The 19,662-nt window shown below is 40.4% G+C and overlaps 1 protein-coding gene across 1 annotated transcript; it reads left to right on the plus strand.

Annotated features, from left to right (window-relative positions):
- The first annotated feature begins 717 nt into the window (after window positions 1-717).
- slc25a10b (solute carrier family 25 member 10b) lies at window positions 718-18,334 on the plus strand. The gene is made up of 11 exons (XM_078278051.1): window positions 718-1,274; window positions 7,252-7,371; window positions 10,348-10,462; window positions 10,687-10,735; window positions 10,831-10,872; window positions 10,963-11,006; window positions 11,089-11,159; window positions 15,206-15,298; window positions 15,394-15,471; window positions 15,552-15,608; window positions 16,213-18,334. Exons 1-11 carry the CDS (start codon window positions 1,185-1,187, stop codon window positions 16,312-16,314), a joined length of 861 nt encoding a protein of 286 aa, XP_078134177.1. The 5' UTR covers window positions 718-1,184; the 3' UTR covers window positions 16,315-18,334.
- Window positions 18,335-19,662: the final 1,328 nt, after the last annotated feature.

A 19,662-nucleotide genomic window follows, 5' to 3' on the forward strand; every position in this document is an offset into this window, starting at 1 on the left:
CTAAGTATATTTTCAGTGTGTAGAAATCCTCCTTTTATAATTTTTATTTTTTAGATAAAGTGAAACATAGTTCTTACCAACAAACCTCACTGCTAATGGGAGAAATGACATCTGCCTCAGATACAATAATAAAACAACCAATTTTATAAATCTGTTTTTATTCTTCAACGAGATAATAATAATAATCTAAAATAAAATAGGCCCACGTTCAAACCTCTGTTTTAGGCTATTATCAATAACTTGTTTTTGATTTTATTAACTTTCTTTAAATAACCTGAAATGAGTATGCAAGGCCCTTTATTTTATTCTTTTCGTGTTAAATTTCTTCTTTAATCTTTCAAATGACCCAGTTTCTTGATGAGATAGAAAACAAACTTGGTGTCCCATATTTGTTAATTGAAGCTGTAGACTTGATTATCTTCAATCATTTCTATTCGCTTCTGATTGTTTTAGGGTTCACAAATGAATTTGTTTTAAGTCCGGCATGTAACAACCCAGAGTGTCTAAAAGCCTTGTATACGACGTTACATATTTCGACACAAAGTAACAGTGAAGTTTATTTCTAGAGCACATTTAACAAATAATCTCGACTGACTGAAGTTCCTGCATGTTTGAGAAAGTAGCCCACTCTATAATCCTGTTAAAGAGACAGGAGTGTATATTGTCACTCTCTACAGCTGCAGGAAGGATGCGTATCACTTTAAAACCCGCATGACCGTTTGTCGAGGTGAAAGTGGGCCGTGTGTGAGTTTGTGCTGTTCGGGGCTTTCGACCTTAGATCTCGAAGCCCGGGCGGGTAGGCAGCTCCGCCATTCACAGAGGCAATTGGCTGCGCTCTTCTCCGCGTGGCCCAAACACAGCAGACAGCGCACACACATACACTCCGTGTTTTTACACACACACACACACACACACACACACACACACACACACACACACACGTTATGTGGCGTGAGTGTGCGCGATGCTGCAGGAGCCCAAAGTCCCCCGGTCCGTGGCGCAGTCTCTTATCGGAATGTTTGAAGATTAACGAGGTTATCCGCGTCCTGTAGACCACAAGATACTGCCAGCTGTACCGTGCAGGCCAGGAAGCGAACAGAGCAGGCGCGCAGCGTGTCGAAGGCGGACTCGGAGGAAGGAAGTCACCGCTGTAGCTGCATCGGACAACGACAGAGAACGGAACCATGACGGAGAAACGGATGTCGCGGTGGTATTTCGGTGGGCTGGCGTCTTGCGGAGCAGCATGCTGCACACATCCGCTAGATCTGCTTAAGGTGAGCTGAAGGGAACAGGCTGTGTGTGTGTGTGTGTGTGTGTGTGTGTGTGTGTGTGTGTGTGTGTGTGTGTGTGTGTGTGTGTGTGTGTGTGTGTGTGTGTGTGTGTGTGTGTGTGTGTGTGTGTGTGTGTGTGTGTGTGTGTGTGTGTGTGTGTGTGTGTGACCCTCCGCTGGTGTGTACTTTAGGAGAGCAGGCCCGGAGCCCTACAGCTGTTTCCAGCAGTAGTCCTACAAGACAGGCTACATTACAGTTATTTATCGCCTGGCCATTCATCACATTACTGTATTAGATTTCCATGTGTGCGTGCAGTAGCTGCATTGAGCTTTTAGTGGGCATGCCATGCTCTGAGGTATCACATGTCTTCTATGGCATCAATGTAAGTAATGTCTATCAGGATGTGTAAGGCTGTTCAAATATCTAGGGCACAGGTTAGGACAAGTCCAAGCTGGTTAGCCTAACTGCTTGTAATGTAGGACAAATAATATAAAGTCATTGTTGGATTCATTTTAAAGTACACAGAATGGCCCAATGAAGCCTTAGTTTTACAATGAGTAGTCATGTTTTGTTGAGGTAAATAGATGGTAATTGTTAGATCACACTGACCAGAGGGAATATGTGTTTTACCCTTCATAAGCAGCCTGTCATAATATGTGTTTGTGTGTCAGTGGGATCATGCATGTTCACTCTTGTTAATCTTTGCCTCACTGTGCTGCACAGAGGAGTTAATTAGTAGGTGACATCTCTAAATAATGCCAAAATCCTTCGCTTTACTTGCACCTCTCTTTCGTTTGCATTGACAGCAGCACATGACCCTAATAACACAAACTGCTCCTCAGGCAGTCATGTGATGTGTAATTATGTGGACAAGGTCGGAATCATTACATTACAGTAAAACTCTCCTCTGGTGATTTAGTTGCTTTGATGCTCATAAAGTCCTTTTTTGTAAAGTAATTCTTTTCCATTTACTGCATACATCATTTTGTCTACATGTGTAGTTGTAAAGCACAGTTAACATAAGTGTCTCTTTCTATATTCTTATTATCCAGAGGAACGAGGCCAGCATCATGGCTGTTAAAAATATTAATGATTTGGAAAGTAAATTCTCAACGTCAATGTTTTTCCTTCTGTGTTTTCTTTTGTTTTTCCAGGAAATAATAAAAGTGGGTTTACCAACAAATACCTAATTACCCAAAAATGAGTTTAATCCACAGTTAAATGTTGACTGAGCAACCTCTTTATTGTGACAAGGCCTTTAAGATGACTAGACATCCAGATTGAGTGCACGTGAGCTGGGTCAAACAGTCTGACTTTAAAACGAGGGTGAGACTCATTTCACTCATTCATTTTCATTTATCTACAAAACCACAAAACTTGATAGTCGCCTCCAGTACTTGGTGGATTCCCTGGAGTTTTGACAAAATCTATTAAAAGATTAAAAAAAGTAAAATCCTTTAAGGACAAGAACAACCTGTCTGAGCAGTAAGCATTTTCCATTGTGAACTTTTAATAAATATTACTGTTCTGAAGTTGTCTGTGGACATTCTCATAATCTGATTTATACCGTACATGACAATAACAAATGCAAACCCACTGTCAGCATTTTAAATGACAGTGGAGTGGACCTACTGTTTAACATTCATTGGATCTTGTTTCCAGTGAGCGGGGCTCTTGGTTTATGGTTTCCATCCTTCGGTGGGATGAAAAGCTTTCATCTGCAACACTGAGGATTTTCTTTAAATCTAAGAAAGCCTCAAATTTGATTTATAGAAAATGTTGAAATTAAGACAAGCATCTTATATAAGGAGTGTCTCTTTTCTATAATTTCCAAATGTATTTATGGGTGTTTATTCCTGATGGTCATCAGAGATAATGATATCCTCAGAAAGTCTAAGTTACACTGAATTTAAGAATATGTTCATCATGTCCATGTTCAGATTTTGATGCAATTGTGGCACTCGAGCAGAAAGGGTTTTTAAGGTACCTTTTTAAAGGTAGACTATGCAATGTTAATCCAATACACTTTTTGTCAAATTCAACGAATGTCTCCTCACAGTCTGTTAGCTGTCCATTGTGTTTGTGGCTGAAAAAAAACAACTGGTGTTCAGCCCAAAGCAAGTAGTGCATTGGAACTGACTGCCAAGCTAATTTATGCCACAGCCGGCCAAATTGAGATAAGGAAGTAACTTATTTCACCAGTAGTATCTTGTGTTACCTGTGTTTGTATTGAAATAAGAGGCTGCTGCGGCCCGCCATACAGGTTGAGCAGAGGCTGTACAGTTTGACCAGCAGGCAGCGGCCGCACACCAGGACGCCGGATGGTGTTGCTAAGAACTTGCAATGTATAACTATTATCAGACCGGCCCTCGCGGCCTCGAAACCCTACCGGCCCACTGGGAAAAGTCCCGACTCTCCCGATTGCCACTCCGCTACTGATTTCGCCAGCCGTCTTCTCTCCACCAAATAGGCCATGCTTCCAGGGAGGTGTGTGTGTGTGTGAATACGCTGCGTGTTTTTTAATAGCGTTAAAAAGAAGAAAAAAAAAAAAGAATAACAAAGCACAATATGTGGCGGCCAGTGTTGATTCTGTGGCGCACTGCCAGAAATTAGTTTGTGTGGGAAACACTGCAGTAGGTGTTTGATCAAAGTAGATGCTATTAGCACCTATGTGTCAGTCAGAGGCGGAGTGGCAATCGGGAGAGTCAGGACTTTTCCCGGTAGACCGGTAGTGTTTCGAGGCCGCGAGGGCCGGTCTGATAATAGTTATACATTGCTTCTGGTTCTTAGCACCACCATCCGGTGCCCGGCCCCTGCCCGCTGGTCAAACTGTGCAGCCTCTGCTCAAACCGTACAGCGGGCCGCAGCAGCCTCTTATTTCAATACAAACATAGGCTAATCAGAAAGCACTAACGGTCACAACCATGTCTAGGATTTTCAGAAATATAGGGGGATCAGTGAGCGGTCCATCCCCAAATGGCATAGCCCTGGTCGGCCTGTGACGTAAAGCCATTGAGCACCGCTTTTTTTCTTCGTCACGTTTGGAAGTCTATTGGTAACGTTAACAGACAGAGTGTGTGTGTGTGTGTGTGTATGTGTGTGAGTCTAATGATGGAAAGCCAAAAAAGAAAAGGGAAAGGTGGCGCTGAGATGGTCAGACTCAAAAGGAAAAAAAAAGGGATTGTGTTGCTGTGCTGTGTGTTGTTCATTCATTCACCATCCGAACATTCATTCCCCCACTCTGATTCCCCTGAGAGCTACCATTGTAGCATGAAATGAATCTATGAGCAAACAGTCCATACTTATGATGATCAAGACAAAGATCTTTCCTCACTCATGAAGAACATTTAAAAAACGTTTTCCCTCATTGCGTAAAAAACACACACAGAAACTTACAAAGCTTAAAAAGTGGATAGCTTCATAATGATGCACCCTTAGCATATTCCTGTTAAAGCTAACAGCAGGGCATATACATTTAGAAGGATGTAGTATAGAGAAGAGAATAAGTGAATGTGGTTATCAGTAGGGAAATGGGGCCTAACCAAACACACATCACATGTTCCTTGTTTGTGTAAACCCAGTCATCCATTACACTACCAGATAGGCTGCTCTATTGTTGTCCTCAACAGGATCTTTCTGACCTCACCTAAAAAAACTATCTTGTAGCCAGCCACTTCTCAATCAACTCATCTGGGTGTAATATTTCTCCACGATGTGTGTGCGTGATTTTTACACATTAGCTTGCTGATGGCTTTACATGCTTGCACTACTTACTTTGTGGTTCCCTTTATCAGAGCTTTAGAGAAAATACCAAAGCACTCAATACGTTTGGATTAAATTCCCTGACGTTATTGTGCAACGTACTTACATGGGTTTCTGATTCCTAATTCATATCCTCTAAATCTTTTAATCTGGAAATCACTTCGTGCCTAATGCTTGAAAAGTGCTATATAAATAAAATTATTTTTATTTTCCCCCGAGGATGAATCCCACTGACTCAAGGTTTTCAGTCCATCCAGGTCAATATTTGAACACCTGCAAAACTGACATTCCCATTAACATTGAGTACTTTGCGTTTAGTAGTATTAAGCAATTGTAGGTAATTACATGGCAGAACCTGTGGAAAAACACTAAAATTCCCCAAAACTACTGTATCTGAGAACTATCTTTGACCAAATAACATACATTCTGGCTATTCTATGTGATCTTCCTTTCATAACTAATGTAATATTGTATCACTTCCATTCACTGGGAACTGAGGTATAATTTTAAGCTATAGTAAGTTTGACACTGAAATGTTTGTATGTTCAAAATTATGAAAAGGTAATTGTTACACATATTTAATGACCTATGACTTGCAGTACAAAGTGAGGGTAATGTGCGTGTGCGTGACTAAGCTCAGGGGGGCTATTGCACAAAACCAGGATAAGGGATTAAGCCAGGATATTCCAGTTATCCTGGACGAATTTAGCCTTGACTTGGTTGCTCGATGGTGTTTTAAGCCCCCAACGTCTCCTTCCAGGCAGCGCTGTGACCGTTGACTTCAAGGCACCTAACCGTAACCTTTAACCCTAACCATTGCCTAATCCTAGTGCCTTCCAGGCAGCGCTGCCTGGAAGGAGACATTGGGGGCTTAAAACACTGATAGACGACTTGGTTGCACAAAAGCAGGGGCACTTAAGTTACCATGGAGATTTATTCTGTGCAGCTAGCCTGCTCTGGACCAGGATAATAGTCAGGATTTATTTAATCCTGGAGCCTTTTCTAAATAATAATACATTTTATTTAAAGGCGACTTTCTCGGCACTCAAGGACACCGTACAGGGATACATAAGACATTTAAAAACGGCAAGAAATAAGAATACAACAACAATAACAACAACAGAAAGAGGCAGAGCAATTGACATTAAGTGGAAAAGGCAGTTTTAAACAGATGTTTTGAGTTGCAATTTGAAATGTGGGAATGAATCGATGTTTCTAAGTTGGTGTGGTAATGAATTCCAGAGATGGGGAGCAGAGCGGCTGAATGCTCTGCTCCCCATGGTGGTGAGACGGGTGGAGGGGACAGACAGGTGTATGGAGGAAGAGGATCTGAGGGAGCGGGAGGGAGTGGGACGCTGGAGAAGATCAGACAAATATGGTGGGGGGGCGAGGTTTTCTGTTCACTCAGCAGTGCTTTTACCTTATTAGCCTGCATTAAAATGCAACAGGTACATATTGCTTTTCAGTTAAGCACTGTTATTTTAACATTGTGACCATTATTTAATAATTATACATGTGACAGTCATTGCTACTGTTATATTGCTGTATGAAGACTGCTGTTTACATATTTCTGTTTGTATTCTTTAACAAAGGATCGTGTATATGTGCATTTTATCTGCCATAGCACACAATGTGTGTTCTCTCCAGTAAACTGGGACTATAATTTGGGAGGATTGTACAATTATAAAAACCTATCCTTATTGTACAATCTTCCCTAATTATAGTCTTGAGTTCACTGGACCAGTAACTTTATAGTTGAGACTACAGTACATTCATGAAACAACAGGGAGAGGACACCTCAATGGTTTTTGACCTTATTTTGCTGGGGGGGAAATAACTGATGAATACTCTGTTACAGTCATGTTTATAGTGTGCATTGAGTTTAATTATAGTATCTATAATTGCAGCATTCACATACACATCAATAAACACTGCAGCAGCATCAAATGGTCTCCATTATTAGAGTTGAACCTTTAAAACATAAACCTTTTGTCCCCAAGTGCACTCTCTACCAATCTGCACCTAGGTCTCTGAGGCTATAAATAAACACAACAACTGTATTAAAGAGGTGACACGTGTAGCTGTTTGACACATTTAGTTGCCCAAATCTGTGAACTGCTGTCTAAGGTATAACACCACAAGAAATGTGTCTGTGTTCTGTCACATTTTTTCTTTTCTTATGTCACGACAATGACCTAATACATGACTGTCTTTCCAGGTACACTTGCAGACACAGCAGGAGGTGAAGAAGAGGATGATGGGGATGGCCGTTCATGTGGTGAAGAACGATGGTGTGCTGGCTCTTTACAATGGCCTCTCTGCCTCCCTTTGTAGACAGGTATGTGTGCATGCCTAAAACAGTTCCTGAGCCTGTGTATGCTAATGTTTTCAATAGTTTGTCATTTCTATTTTTTGTTGTTTAAATCTATATCTAAGTCACACTGAGGGTGGAAACCTCTTTTGCAAGGGAGACCTTGCCAAGATGATAGCAATAAAAAGTTGCAGACATAACGACAGGAAATTGGACAACAGATAAAACTACTGAAACAGACAATAATACTAAGATTAAAGCTGCAAGCAGCGATGAACGGCGCAACATCACATGTCTTTTCCGATTTACATTCTAAGTTTCATGTAAATCGGAATAACTTTTGCCAAGATACAACGTTCATGTTTTAACAGCCACCTACAGGAAGTTGGTCCTCTGTAACTTGTGCATTGTTTTAGCTATTAAAATTCTTTTGATAACTTTTTGTCACGAGGGTCCTCTGAGTCTATATGCCAGTTTTAGTGCCGATCGGACTCGCGCCCCAGGAGTAGTTAGACAGAGTAGGTTTCCCATATATCAATATTTTGCTGATTTAATAAAAAAAAATTAAAAGAGCGCCATCTAATGGCCGATTGACGCCAACTTTGGCACAGATGCTAAACCAGCCATGACGAACAACCTTGTCAAGTTTTGGGGCAATCGGAATAATTGTTGCCAAGATAACGCAACTTCTTGTTTAGACAGGAAGTTGCTGTAACTTGCGCATTTTTTTCAACTATCAAAATTCTCTGGATAACGTTTCGTCATGAGGGTCAACAGATACTACCTGCAAAGATTCAAGAAGATTGAAATCACAGCCAAGGATGAGTTCGAAAGAATGTAAAACACATGAAAAATGCATAATTAAAAATGTCCGCCTTCCGGTTGGGCGTAGCTAATGAAGGTAAATGGGAAATATGTCCGCAATGATTAGAGCAATATGGGTATTAAATATGGTGAAGATCGGAGCAACTATATCCAAGTTAAGGCCTTCCAGGCATTAGGGGGCGCTATGGAGCCCACTTACAGGTTTGGGCCAAATTGCTGTCTCGCAAAGCTCCCAGGTGTTTATGTGGGCGCCAATTTTTGTGAGTTTTCTTATATATTGAGGCCGTCAAAAATGTGCCCAAAGGCTAAAACCAATTAGGGTCCCATAGGCCACGCCCACTTTGACCAATCAGTACCTTACTGTAGGGGTGGCCTCATGAGTCGCCCTAAATGGTACCCTTAAAATTTTGTAAAAATCAGATGACCCGTTCATGAGCTATAAACTTTTGTAAAATGTGTGGGGCATCTCCTGAGGGTCATGGCAAACAAGAATCTTAAGTTTTGCGTTGGTGTTTTCATACTTAGCTACACAAATTTGTTTGTGCGTAATATGTGCAATTTTTATCCTATAAAAATCCAAAATATCTTTAGATAACTTTTTGTCAGGTCCGTCTGGAGATGCTACCTGCCAAGTTTCGTGCAGATCGGTCGCACGGTCTAGGAGGAGTTCGGCAAAGTAGGTTTTTGATAAATCGCGATTTTCACACACAAAAGTTGAGGCAGAAATGGGCGTGGCCTATATCAGGAGATTCAGCTGGATCCAGGGAACGCAAAGATATATGGTTTTTGAATGTGCGATGTACGGCTTGGGAGTTATAGGGCCAAACGGTTTTCTTCTGCAAAAGCGCCATCTAGTGGTGCATATGAGTAATTATTTTGAATCGTTGCAATTTTCACCAGTTGTGACGTGTGCAAATTTTTGAGTTTTCGTGCATTCTAACCCCCTCAAAAATGCGATGAAGGACTCGGAAAAATAATCTGATGAAAAAACAATAGGGCCTTGCACTTTCGTGCTCAGGCCCTACTAAAGCTAAAGGTAAGCTAAGAACAAATACAGTTAAGACAGAGTTTACAATAATCTTGAATTCTACCAGAGATGTCTGACAAGAATTTGTAGTTTGGAGGGTTTCATAAGTACTTTATGAAACAGCATTTCCCATTTCTTTTTAGCTTGAACTCAGTTATAGTTATCCCATCTTTTTTTTTTTTAAATCTTTATTTATAAAGCACTTTTTATTACTGCAATGAGACAAATAAAATCAGACAATTCAAAATAATACTAAATTAAAAAAGTTTTGAGAAGTGATTTAACTTATTTCACCACTTTGCTTTCTTCAGTGTACATGACTTCCTAAAAAAGGAATGCATTTGTCTTAGTTGTTTCTCAACCTAAAAGGACGTTTGAGTAAAACATAATGTGTTCACAAATCTTTAGTTTCTGGTGAGAGGAAGAGAGATTTTGACAGAGCACATTTGCTCTAAAACGTGTGGTAATATTGACCATGTGACGTCACCATTGGCTCACACCAAAATGTTGGTTTGTGGCTGCAGGATACTATAAATAGGTCAATGGGTTAGTTTTTATAAAGCATCGGAGGGTAGCAGTGTGTTCAGCAGGGCTGTTAATGTTGCAGGAGATTCAATATGATTTCAGGGAGAAAGAAAAGATGAAAGACAGCTACTGGATGATGAAGTAGAATAGGATAAGTTTTATCCTGTAAACGATGCATCCTGTTTAGTTTATGGCCGAAGGATTTTTTTTTATATTGGTTGTGTTTGGGTTGGGAACTGGAGGGTCCCTGATTCAAGTCCCCATATGGACCAAAATACGGAGTGTGGACTGGTAGCTGAAGAGGTGCCAGTTCACTTCCTGGGTACTGCCAAGGTGTTCTTGAGCAAGGCAATGAACCCCCGACTGCTCGGGGGACCTTTCCAGCACTCACAGCTGCCTCACTCTGACATCTCTCCGTTTGTGCATGTATAGGACCTGAGCATGTGTGTGTATTTCAGGCCTGTGTGTAGTGTGTTCTAGAGTGTAAAATTATAATTTCCCAACTGGGAATCAATCAATAAAAAGTATAAATTAATTGCCAAAGTCTCCTCCTAGTGGTTGAAAAAAGAAAATGTTAAATAGTGAGGAGAGTATAGGGTACTCATTCTTTTTTCCTCTCCTCTCAGATGTCCTATTCCCTCACCAGATTTGCCATATATGAGACAGTAAGGGACATGATGGGCAGCACAAGCCAGGGCCCCATGCCCTTTTACCAGAAGGTCCTGCTGGGAGCCTTTGGAGGTGGGAACACACACACACACACACACACACACACACACACACACACACACTCTGCTTCTTCTCTCTCAACACACACACACACACACACTCTGCTTCTTCTCTCTCAACAGACACACAAACACACATTCTGCTTCTTCTCTCTCAACAGACACACACACATTCTGCTTCTTCTCTCTCAATGCACACACAGACACCCATACAGGATTGTGTTTCTTTGCCAACAGGTTTCACGGGTGGGTTTGTTGGCACGCCGGCAGACATGGTGAATGTCAGGTAACATGCATTGACAATTTGAACTCTCAATAATATTTACACAATTCAAATTATTTCAAACAAGCAAACCAATTTGTACTTGTTTTTGCTTCTAGGATGCAGAATGACATGAAACTACCTCCAGAACTGAGGAGAAAGTGAGTGTTGTTACTTCTGTAGCTAAAAAATTTCAGTTTAGACGTTCTAAATATCTTATTGTAATTGAACCCTTTTTTCCCCCCTTTCAGCTACAAACATGCCATTGATGGGCTCTTCAGAGTCTTCAGAGAAGGTCAATCCAAAGCAATATAGTGTATGTAACTAAATGTAAAGCACACAGTGGCATCGTGTCTGACCTGTGTCCCGTCTCACAGAGGGTGTGAGGAGACTGTTCTCAGGAGCCACCATGGCGTCCAGCAGAGGAGCGATGGTCACTGTGGGACAGGCAAGTACCAGATATACAATGCGTAACTTTAAAACGTCCTTTTAAATGCCTGCAGGTATTCAAGAGACTCCAGGGATCATCAGGCCAGTGGGGGGCAATGCTTGTTACTTTATATTTGTATTGTGCTTTATTCAATCTCAATTTAGATAATTTCCTCTCTCCAGGCCATCTGTAAGTCCTTTTTAATAAGATAATAGAATTAAATTGAGTTAGAAGGTACATTCATTTATCAATGCTGAATCAATATCCTAGATAAATATGCTGCTTGTTCACATGGTTCTATTTAAACAATGCATTATGCATTAATCCATATAATCTCCGCCTCACTTAACTTTGTAAAGTCTGTGTTGGCAAGCATATCGGGAGGAAATTTACTTCAGACTGTAGCATTAATACAACTGCTCACATCCAATTAGTTCACAAATGTAAAATAGTATTTATCTGTAGACCACACAATAAGGTACAGTATAGAATACATTGTATCTTAGCACAACGCTGGGCATGCTCTGAATATACTATAAGTAGAGTGTTGAAGGCTGCTTGCACACTAAACATAACTTTGAAGAGTCTCCCATGATTTTACAGTTACAATACAAGTGCAACACAACCATTAGTCTTTTCTTCTTCAGTATGTTCATCACTAGACCTTTTAAAGGTCCAATATGTAATATATTTACTGTAATAAATCCAAAAATGACCACAATTTGTCATCAGATATTAAGGAAACATGCTAAGTTGAAATTCTATCTTTTCTGACAACAATGCTAATGCCAGTATTTTCTCCTTTTGAAATTTCTGTTCCGTGACGGAATTTCTGTTTGTGTTTTGGCCTGTGTGTCAACTGCCCAGTTTGACAGCCAGGCCGGGTTGCCAGATATACCTGTAAACACGTAAACCCAGCGCACTACAGCTGTAACGTTAGTACAGCCATGAAAGCAGCAAACAAACTAACAGGGTCAACGGAGATAGATTCTACCCGACCTAGCATGTTTCTAACGGTTGCGTGACCAGAGACATAGCTAACAAACCCCGGGTAAATATTAGAGATGTATTTGAAAGATGGAGACAGCTTAGACCCCAAAAGGATGCCGAGTTGGCTAATTTCAATAACAGGTAAGCATTAGCTTCAGGCTAATTTATCACGGCTACAAGGGGCAGGCATTTTATGTCACTTCAACATTTATGTAGCTACTCACATTGAATTATATAGGTAGAGTACCCGAGTTGGTTACTCACAAAAACAATTGAGACACAGCTAGTAAAGTGATCCCAACTGGTCCGGGCTAACGCCGCCATGCTAACCCTGCTAACTGCTAACGTTACCGGAGGACCAGTCAGGCGGGCCACGGCTGTTTACAACATGTAGCCTGTTCAGCGGGCGTAGCCGACAACGGTGAGTTATTTGAAGCCAAGGCTGTAAATCGGGAAGCAATCGTTGCCGTAATTCTAAGCCAATAAAGTGTGTTCCGTCGGGTGGAGAGAATGGCATGGTAGTGTTATTTTTAGCGGTTCCTATTGTAATTATAAGCCGAGGAAGTGTGTCTGTCTGGCGTATGGAGAGGATGGGGAGGTTGTTGTGTTTTTAGCTGTTCCTACTTTAATTCTAAGCCGAAAAAGTGTGCTTGTCAGTTGGGTACAGAGCTCCGCGTAAGCACAGGCTTTTATGACTGTCAATATAGCCAGCATCTAACGTTAGCTACTCCGCTGTGCTGTGAAGTAATGTCTGGCTATGTGAGACAAGCGTCTAGCAACATTGTTGTGGATGCTGCAGTATCAGCCTGGCAACCTCCGTGAACTTCAGATCTGGGGAGGAGGGGGCGGGGGAGACGACACTCCAGTATTTTGAATTTGTACTGCAGTAACTATTTTAAACACTAGCTGTCAGTATTGCATATTGCACCTTTAAGATACATGACTGTACACTAAGGCTGTCCCAAACGATTATTTTTGAAACGACTAATCGAACGATTCATTTTTCGATTAATCTAACGATTACTTTTTCAATTCGCAATTATTTTCCCATTGCTCAATTATTAACAATTCACACAAAACAATTTCAATAAGGTTCAAATCTCCATTTATTAAAACTGTTTAACACTGCTCTGTTCAAGTAAAATTAATTTGTAGTGCAACCTGAAGCCAGATCAATCCAACAACAAAATAAAGTCACTTTCAGGAGGAATACAAAAATAGAAACTTAAAGTAAACAGAACAAGTGCAAAAAGTATTTGCTGATTTTAACAGTAGTATGTAAAATAATGAATAAGCTCTTGTTTAACATCCAAGCTCTTCTCCCTTTTAATCTTACAGTAAAACAGTGCAATTTTAGCAATATATGAAATCTGATGTATCAAATAAATCCAACATAAGGCAAGTTGCAGAGTGTCTAATATAATAGTCTGTAATCGATTGGGTCACTCATGATGATGGTAAACCAAATCAACGGACTAACATACCGTTGGGCTACTACTGGGAACACATTCCGTGTCACTATGTTGATAATCGCACATGCTTGGGAGTAAAGCTTAGATCGGGCACAAAAAATCAAGCCCGACCCTACCCGAGCCTGTGCACGTTGTGTCCGAGCACGGCCCGGCCCGACAAATTAACTGGAATTATGAGCCCGAGCCCAATTTTTAACCTGACAATTTTTTAATACGTGGGCCGTTATAACTGACGTTATAAAGGACTCGTGAGATATCTGAAACAATCTGGCCTGGTTGCGCATTTATCGAAGACAGTGCTACAGATGGGGGAGACACGATTTAGCACAGTTTACCTCACACTCATGTCAGTGCAGGACATATACCCAGAGCTACGGGAGAAGCTGGAGAGACATAGCTTTCTCCTCACCCAATTAGGCCAATAAAGTAATGATTAAAAAAAACACAAACGCTTGATCAAGGGCCCGGCCCGGTCCGGGGATAGTGGCAGGAAATATTGTCTCGACCCGGCCCGTGGGCCAAGTTCGGGCTCGGGCAGAGAATCTAAACTCTACTTGGGAGGGAAAGGGTTTAGAGCAAAAAGGTGAGCAGAACTTACAGTGTTTTGCTGCTGTTATCCTGACTCAGTGATGCTTTTTACAAAGTCTACAGACTACCACATTGTTGTTGGCATTAAGAGTAAAATACTCCCACACTTTAGAAGACCGTGTGCGATCCTTTTTCTCATTGTGTTGTTGAACTCGCGATGAATCCATACTTGCGCTGTTGCTGGAGGCAGCTTTGTTTTTTTTTTGTTTTTCTACACGTGACGCGTTGACGCAAATTATTTGTGATGACGCATTTACGCAATCGATTACGTCGACTATGTCACACAACCTGTAACACAATGGGAATAAAGGTGTTGAATGAGGAATTAGTTGATAAGCTGATGTTGACAAGTGACAAACGTTACTGTCAAGTGTCCCTTGATTGATCCATATGTTATCAGTGTTTCTTCTTAAGATGCCAGAACATGCGGCTTTGTAGTTGCCGACAAAATATTTCTGACCTGCGCGTGCACTTAATACCCAAGATCCTCGAGTAGTTATAGAAAGATTAGACAATACCGAATCCTGATTTTTTTTTTTTTTTTTTTCTCTCTCTCTCTCTCTAATACTGCCATTGGGAGACGCCAAAGTCCGACATTTTTCATTTAAAATTGACAGCTCGATATTCAGGGTATTTTTTTGATTGATTTATTTGTGAGCCATATAAAGGCCAACCCACTTAATTTATTAAAAATGCCATCATTCCAGACAGTGACCCCAATATGCACAGGGCTTTGGTGGCTTTCAAAAGCCATGAGTGAAGGTAAAGGATTGTGGGTTTTTGAGTCTTTGTTAATTATTATGACATAGGGGAGCCACAAAGTGAGGTAAATTATTCAGTCTGAGAGCTGACCCCATGTGTAATACGAGGCCATCTATTTGCTTTATTTTCTGTGGCTCATTACACACAGGTATGTGGAAGACACGCTGTACTGAGAATGGGGCTTCAGCACAGATTAGACTGGTCATTAAAATAACACAATTTATTCTCTCCTTATCTTTTCCTACCTTTTAGTTGGCGTGTTATGACCAGGCCAAGCAGCTCGTGCTGGGAACAGGCATCATGGGAGATAACATACTCACACACTTTCTTTCCAGCTTCATCGCTGTAAGTATCAGGTTTTATTTCTGTGCCCTGGAAGCCCGATTGAGACCGTGTGAATATTATAGGACTCTTTAGTAAACTGATGTGTTCCTCTGAAGGGAGGCTGTGCTACAGTATTGTGCCAACCTCTGGATGTACTAAAGACAAGGCTGATGAGCTCAAAGGGAGAGTACACAGTGAGTGGATTTCTGTCCATTCTGTTGACCATCGTCTTCAGTCCTCAGTATTCATTCTAATCCAAGGTGTCTCTCTTTAGGGGGTGACGCACTGCTTACGAGAAACTGCTAAGCTTGGTCCGCTGGCATTTTACAAGGTAAAAAAAAGGGTCCTACACACTATACATTAACAGCACTGTGGTTATTTGGTGCCAGTTTTAATCAGAGATATCTACAAGCATGGACACGTCTCTTCTTTGCTATACAGCAGCCAGTTAGCTGTAGCACTTTGTGCAGTTTATAAACTTAGCTGCAATGGTCAGGTTTGGATGTTTGTGATGCTAATTGATGTGGTCTTTTTTTCTCCAACACCACTGCTAACAAAACAGTCTACCTGTGGTTTGTAAGCTAGAGCAAATGTCTTTACATTGTTCTACAATGCTTCTGCCAGCTCAGCTGTTAATCCAAAACATATTCAGACCTGCCCAGTCAGAGGCATGAAGGAGGAGCATTTCTGATGTAGCTCCAAATAACTTTATTCTTCCTTTTTAAACAATGAAAAAGTTTTAACAATAAATCTGTCAAATCACTTCAAAAAGATATTTGGCAACATTGTACTTGACATTAAAAGCTCGCTGGCAGTCCACCTTAATGACGAAGTACCTGTTTTATACAAAATTACTTATTTTAATGGCTTTAAATTGACAGATGTAATGGTAGAAAACTACAAACCGTAATCTAACGTAGATTTTTTTGTTGCAGGGTCTGGTCCCCGCAGGGATCCGCTTGATTCCTCACACAGTGCTCACCTTCATCTTCCTAGAGCAGCTCAAGAAAAACTTCGGCATCCGCATCATCTCCTGAGCATGACGTGTGACCAGCCGCTCTTCAAGACGACCCCCCCCCCCAACACAGCCACACCACACCCTAGCATCACTCTACTCCTGGCATTTACAAGAAAACAAGGAGAGAAAGGGACTCATGTAGTTTATTTTGGGCTTCTGTATGTTTTACTTTTAGTTTTGCTCTACCTCCATCTCACAGCTAGCAATATCTTTGATTATCATGAGCACCAACTTCTAGAAGGGACAAATACTAAAACTAACGGACAGTATCTTCTATCAGCATAGATTAATCAATATGACAGTGCTTCAAATGGGGTTATTAGAATGACATAGAGAGAATATTCAAATTAGCTCTAGCAGATGTTTAATGTAGTTGTTTAGTGTAATTTCAGGCAGGGTTAGTTACATGACAGAATGAGAAGTACAGAGATTGAGAATTCATCTGTCATGTTCACAGACAGACTAAATGTTGACTTTACCTAATTCCAGATCAGATTTTGTAATTTATCTTTTACTTTCAGCAGTACTTAAGCCCAGTTTACCAGTGTAGTTCGGTGTTTTCAAACTAATGTGCGACGATTGTGGCCTAAAAAGATGTTTCCTGCAAGATGTGTCATATTAGGCCATGACAGAGTTTATGATCAGGCTCCCAAATTACCACCATCTACTAGCCAAATACTGGTAAAATATGCAAGTGGCTGGTAGATTTGCTTCACTCACCAGGCAAAAAACGATGGTTATCTATTTGAACATTCACTAGCCATTTGGCTAGTGGACAAAACAAGTTAACTTTAGACCCCGTTTATGATATAGCAGAAGTCCAAAATGCAAACAAACACAGTGTAGCCTTGTCATCAGTGCCAATCTTTCCAATCTATATTTGACAAAAGCCGTAACTAAAACATGACTGTGTCTGTTATGTAATTACACATACTGTAGTAATCATTCCCAACAGTGGTGACCAAATGTGATGCACCCTGGATTTAACAGTTCATTTGTTTGCTTTTACTTAACTAAATTAATGTTTTATAACTGGAAATCAACAACTAGTAGGTTAAAATGTTGTTAACTTTGACCTGATTCTCCTTTCCTTCATTCCTCTGTCAAATCTTTAGAGAAGAGGACCAAGCTTGTTTGTTTCGTGTTTTTTAGGAGGAGGGAGTTTGTAGGGATACTGTGAAACGGAGAGAGAGCAGACTTCCTGATGAAGACGCTCTTGGCAGTGGCTCTTTTTAGTTTCCCAGTTCCAGTGAAATTCTGTATGACCACTTGATCTCTTAAAAGTTCTTACTGCTGCATGTAGAGGACTGCTGTACTTTACAAGTGTACATGTAGCATTTCCATCCGTAATGTTACTGTTTCGTTTAGCTGAATGCATGTCAGACTTTATGACTCAGGATGCTACTCTGTTTAACAAGGCACTTTATTAAAATCCCTGGACTCATACTGACTAACCTGCTGCGTAAAAACACATGCTGCAAAATATAACATGTTCTACAAGTAAAATGTTTTCAGATGGTAATGTTTCCAATTGAGACCAGTCTGTAATGTTTTGTGTCTCTTGCCAGGTATTGTTTAATCATTTGTTTAGCCTTGATTCAGTGAAATAATGCATTCTCTTTGCTGTGCCTGCTCTGTTGACAGATCTCAAGTCGTGTTGCCTTACAGTATGTGTCCTCCAGGAGGCAGTATAGTAATGTGTGAATGATATCGATTCCAACAACTTAAACGATCTTCTCTTGGGCATCCTGTGTGGCCCTGCACTTTCATTCAAGGATGCATATTTTAAAAAAAACTAGCGCCACAATCTCAGAGCAACCTCAGATAATGACTGTAACCTGCATGTTCTTATGCTCAAGAATCCCTCAATAATGTGAGGTACTGTACACTATCAGCCATAGTAAGTAATGTTAAGCCCAGCTTTATTCATATGCACAGAAATGAAACTGGAGGGACCCACAGTTCCGGGTGTTTGTTTGTGAATTTGTATTTTGTAGATCACTAACTAATAATTTTGGAATTAAAATACTAATGGGAAATGTGTGTTTTTGTGTTTCATCCTCTATGAACTTTTATTTTACAGTAATAGTAAATCAGATTGCTGTAAATCACACCATTTTCTATAATTATAATTGTCGTTTCTCCATAAATCTACGTCATAAAGCAAACAGTGTGATCTTGGTGTTTTCTGCTGCCACAGGCTCATAGTATGATGCTGGCTGTGACTGAATCAAGCTTCACCCTCTGGGATTTGCCCTCATCAGAACAAGGACATACTTCAATGTTAGCTCTCGGCTGGTCTTTCACACCAGCCCAAAGGCCTTTGGTCAGTTCTTAATTTGAAGAATTACAGCCTCCCAGCATGCACCATGTGGGAGGACCATCTACAGTTAAGTGGTGATATCCAGCTGTAATGAATGGTGGCAGTGTGACTCTGTTCCTCCACCTAGATGAACGTTACTGTTGAATGCTTATTAATACTATCCATCACAGGCAAAGTGTTAATGACTGTGAACACTCATCTCTACCATCACATGCTTGTGTAGGAATTTGTGAGCCGAATGTCTCTGTGTGGACTGCTATTTTTGCAGTCAAGGCATGCTGCCTTTGTGTGCAGGGAAAAAGAGAATCAGGCTGTAGACATATTGTGATACTTTGATTTTAAGGAGGAACCAGCAGCAATTACATTTAACATGGACCAATTTGTTCCTACAGCTATTTCCCCTTTAAATGCACTTTTTAAATTACTTTTTTTCATATTTTTATGAATAATTATGTATATTCAAAAATGCCAATACTAATTTGTTTTCTGATTTCACATCTGCACAATTTGTTGTACTGCTGCTTTTTGTATGTATGCAAGTACCTGACAGAAATATTCCCTTATGGGATGACAAAATACCATTGTCAGTATCATATCAATCATACACAAAAAAATATATGCTGGAGGTACAAAGTTTATATCAAAGAGCACAAATACAGACAAATAGGCTGAGTTCAAGATCTGTAAAGAAGGTTAGAAAATAAAACTGAATTTCTTCAGGTCAAGGTTGTATTATAACTATGCTTGCAATTTCCACCTGGCAGGGATCAGAAAACAGTTTGCCACATTTTGACTGTTGAGTGTAATTAAGCTGTGTTCATAAAGTGTATTTTAATCTATGATTTCCCCATTTTTATTATACATGTTCTGCCTAAAGGAACATCACATCTCTAAATGTTTTAATTCCAGTTCACCCTTCACCCAACGAGACAATGAGAATAAAGAGCGAAAAGAAGTAAAAAACATAAAGTTGTTTTGAGTTTCAAACACAAACAGTTGTTCCATTCATGTTATTAACAGACAAAGCTAAGAAGCAAAATGAAT

Source organism: Sander vitreus, chromosome 2, assembly GCF_031162955.1.
Source record: "Sander vitreus isolate 19-12246 chromosome 2, sanVit1, whole genome shotgun sequence".
In the NCBI taxonomy this organism is placed as follows: domain Eukaryota; kingdom Metazoa; phylum Chordata; class Actinopteri; order Perciformes; family Percidae; genus Sander; species Sander vitreus.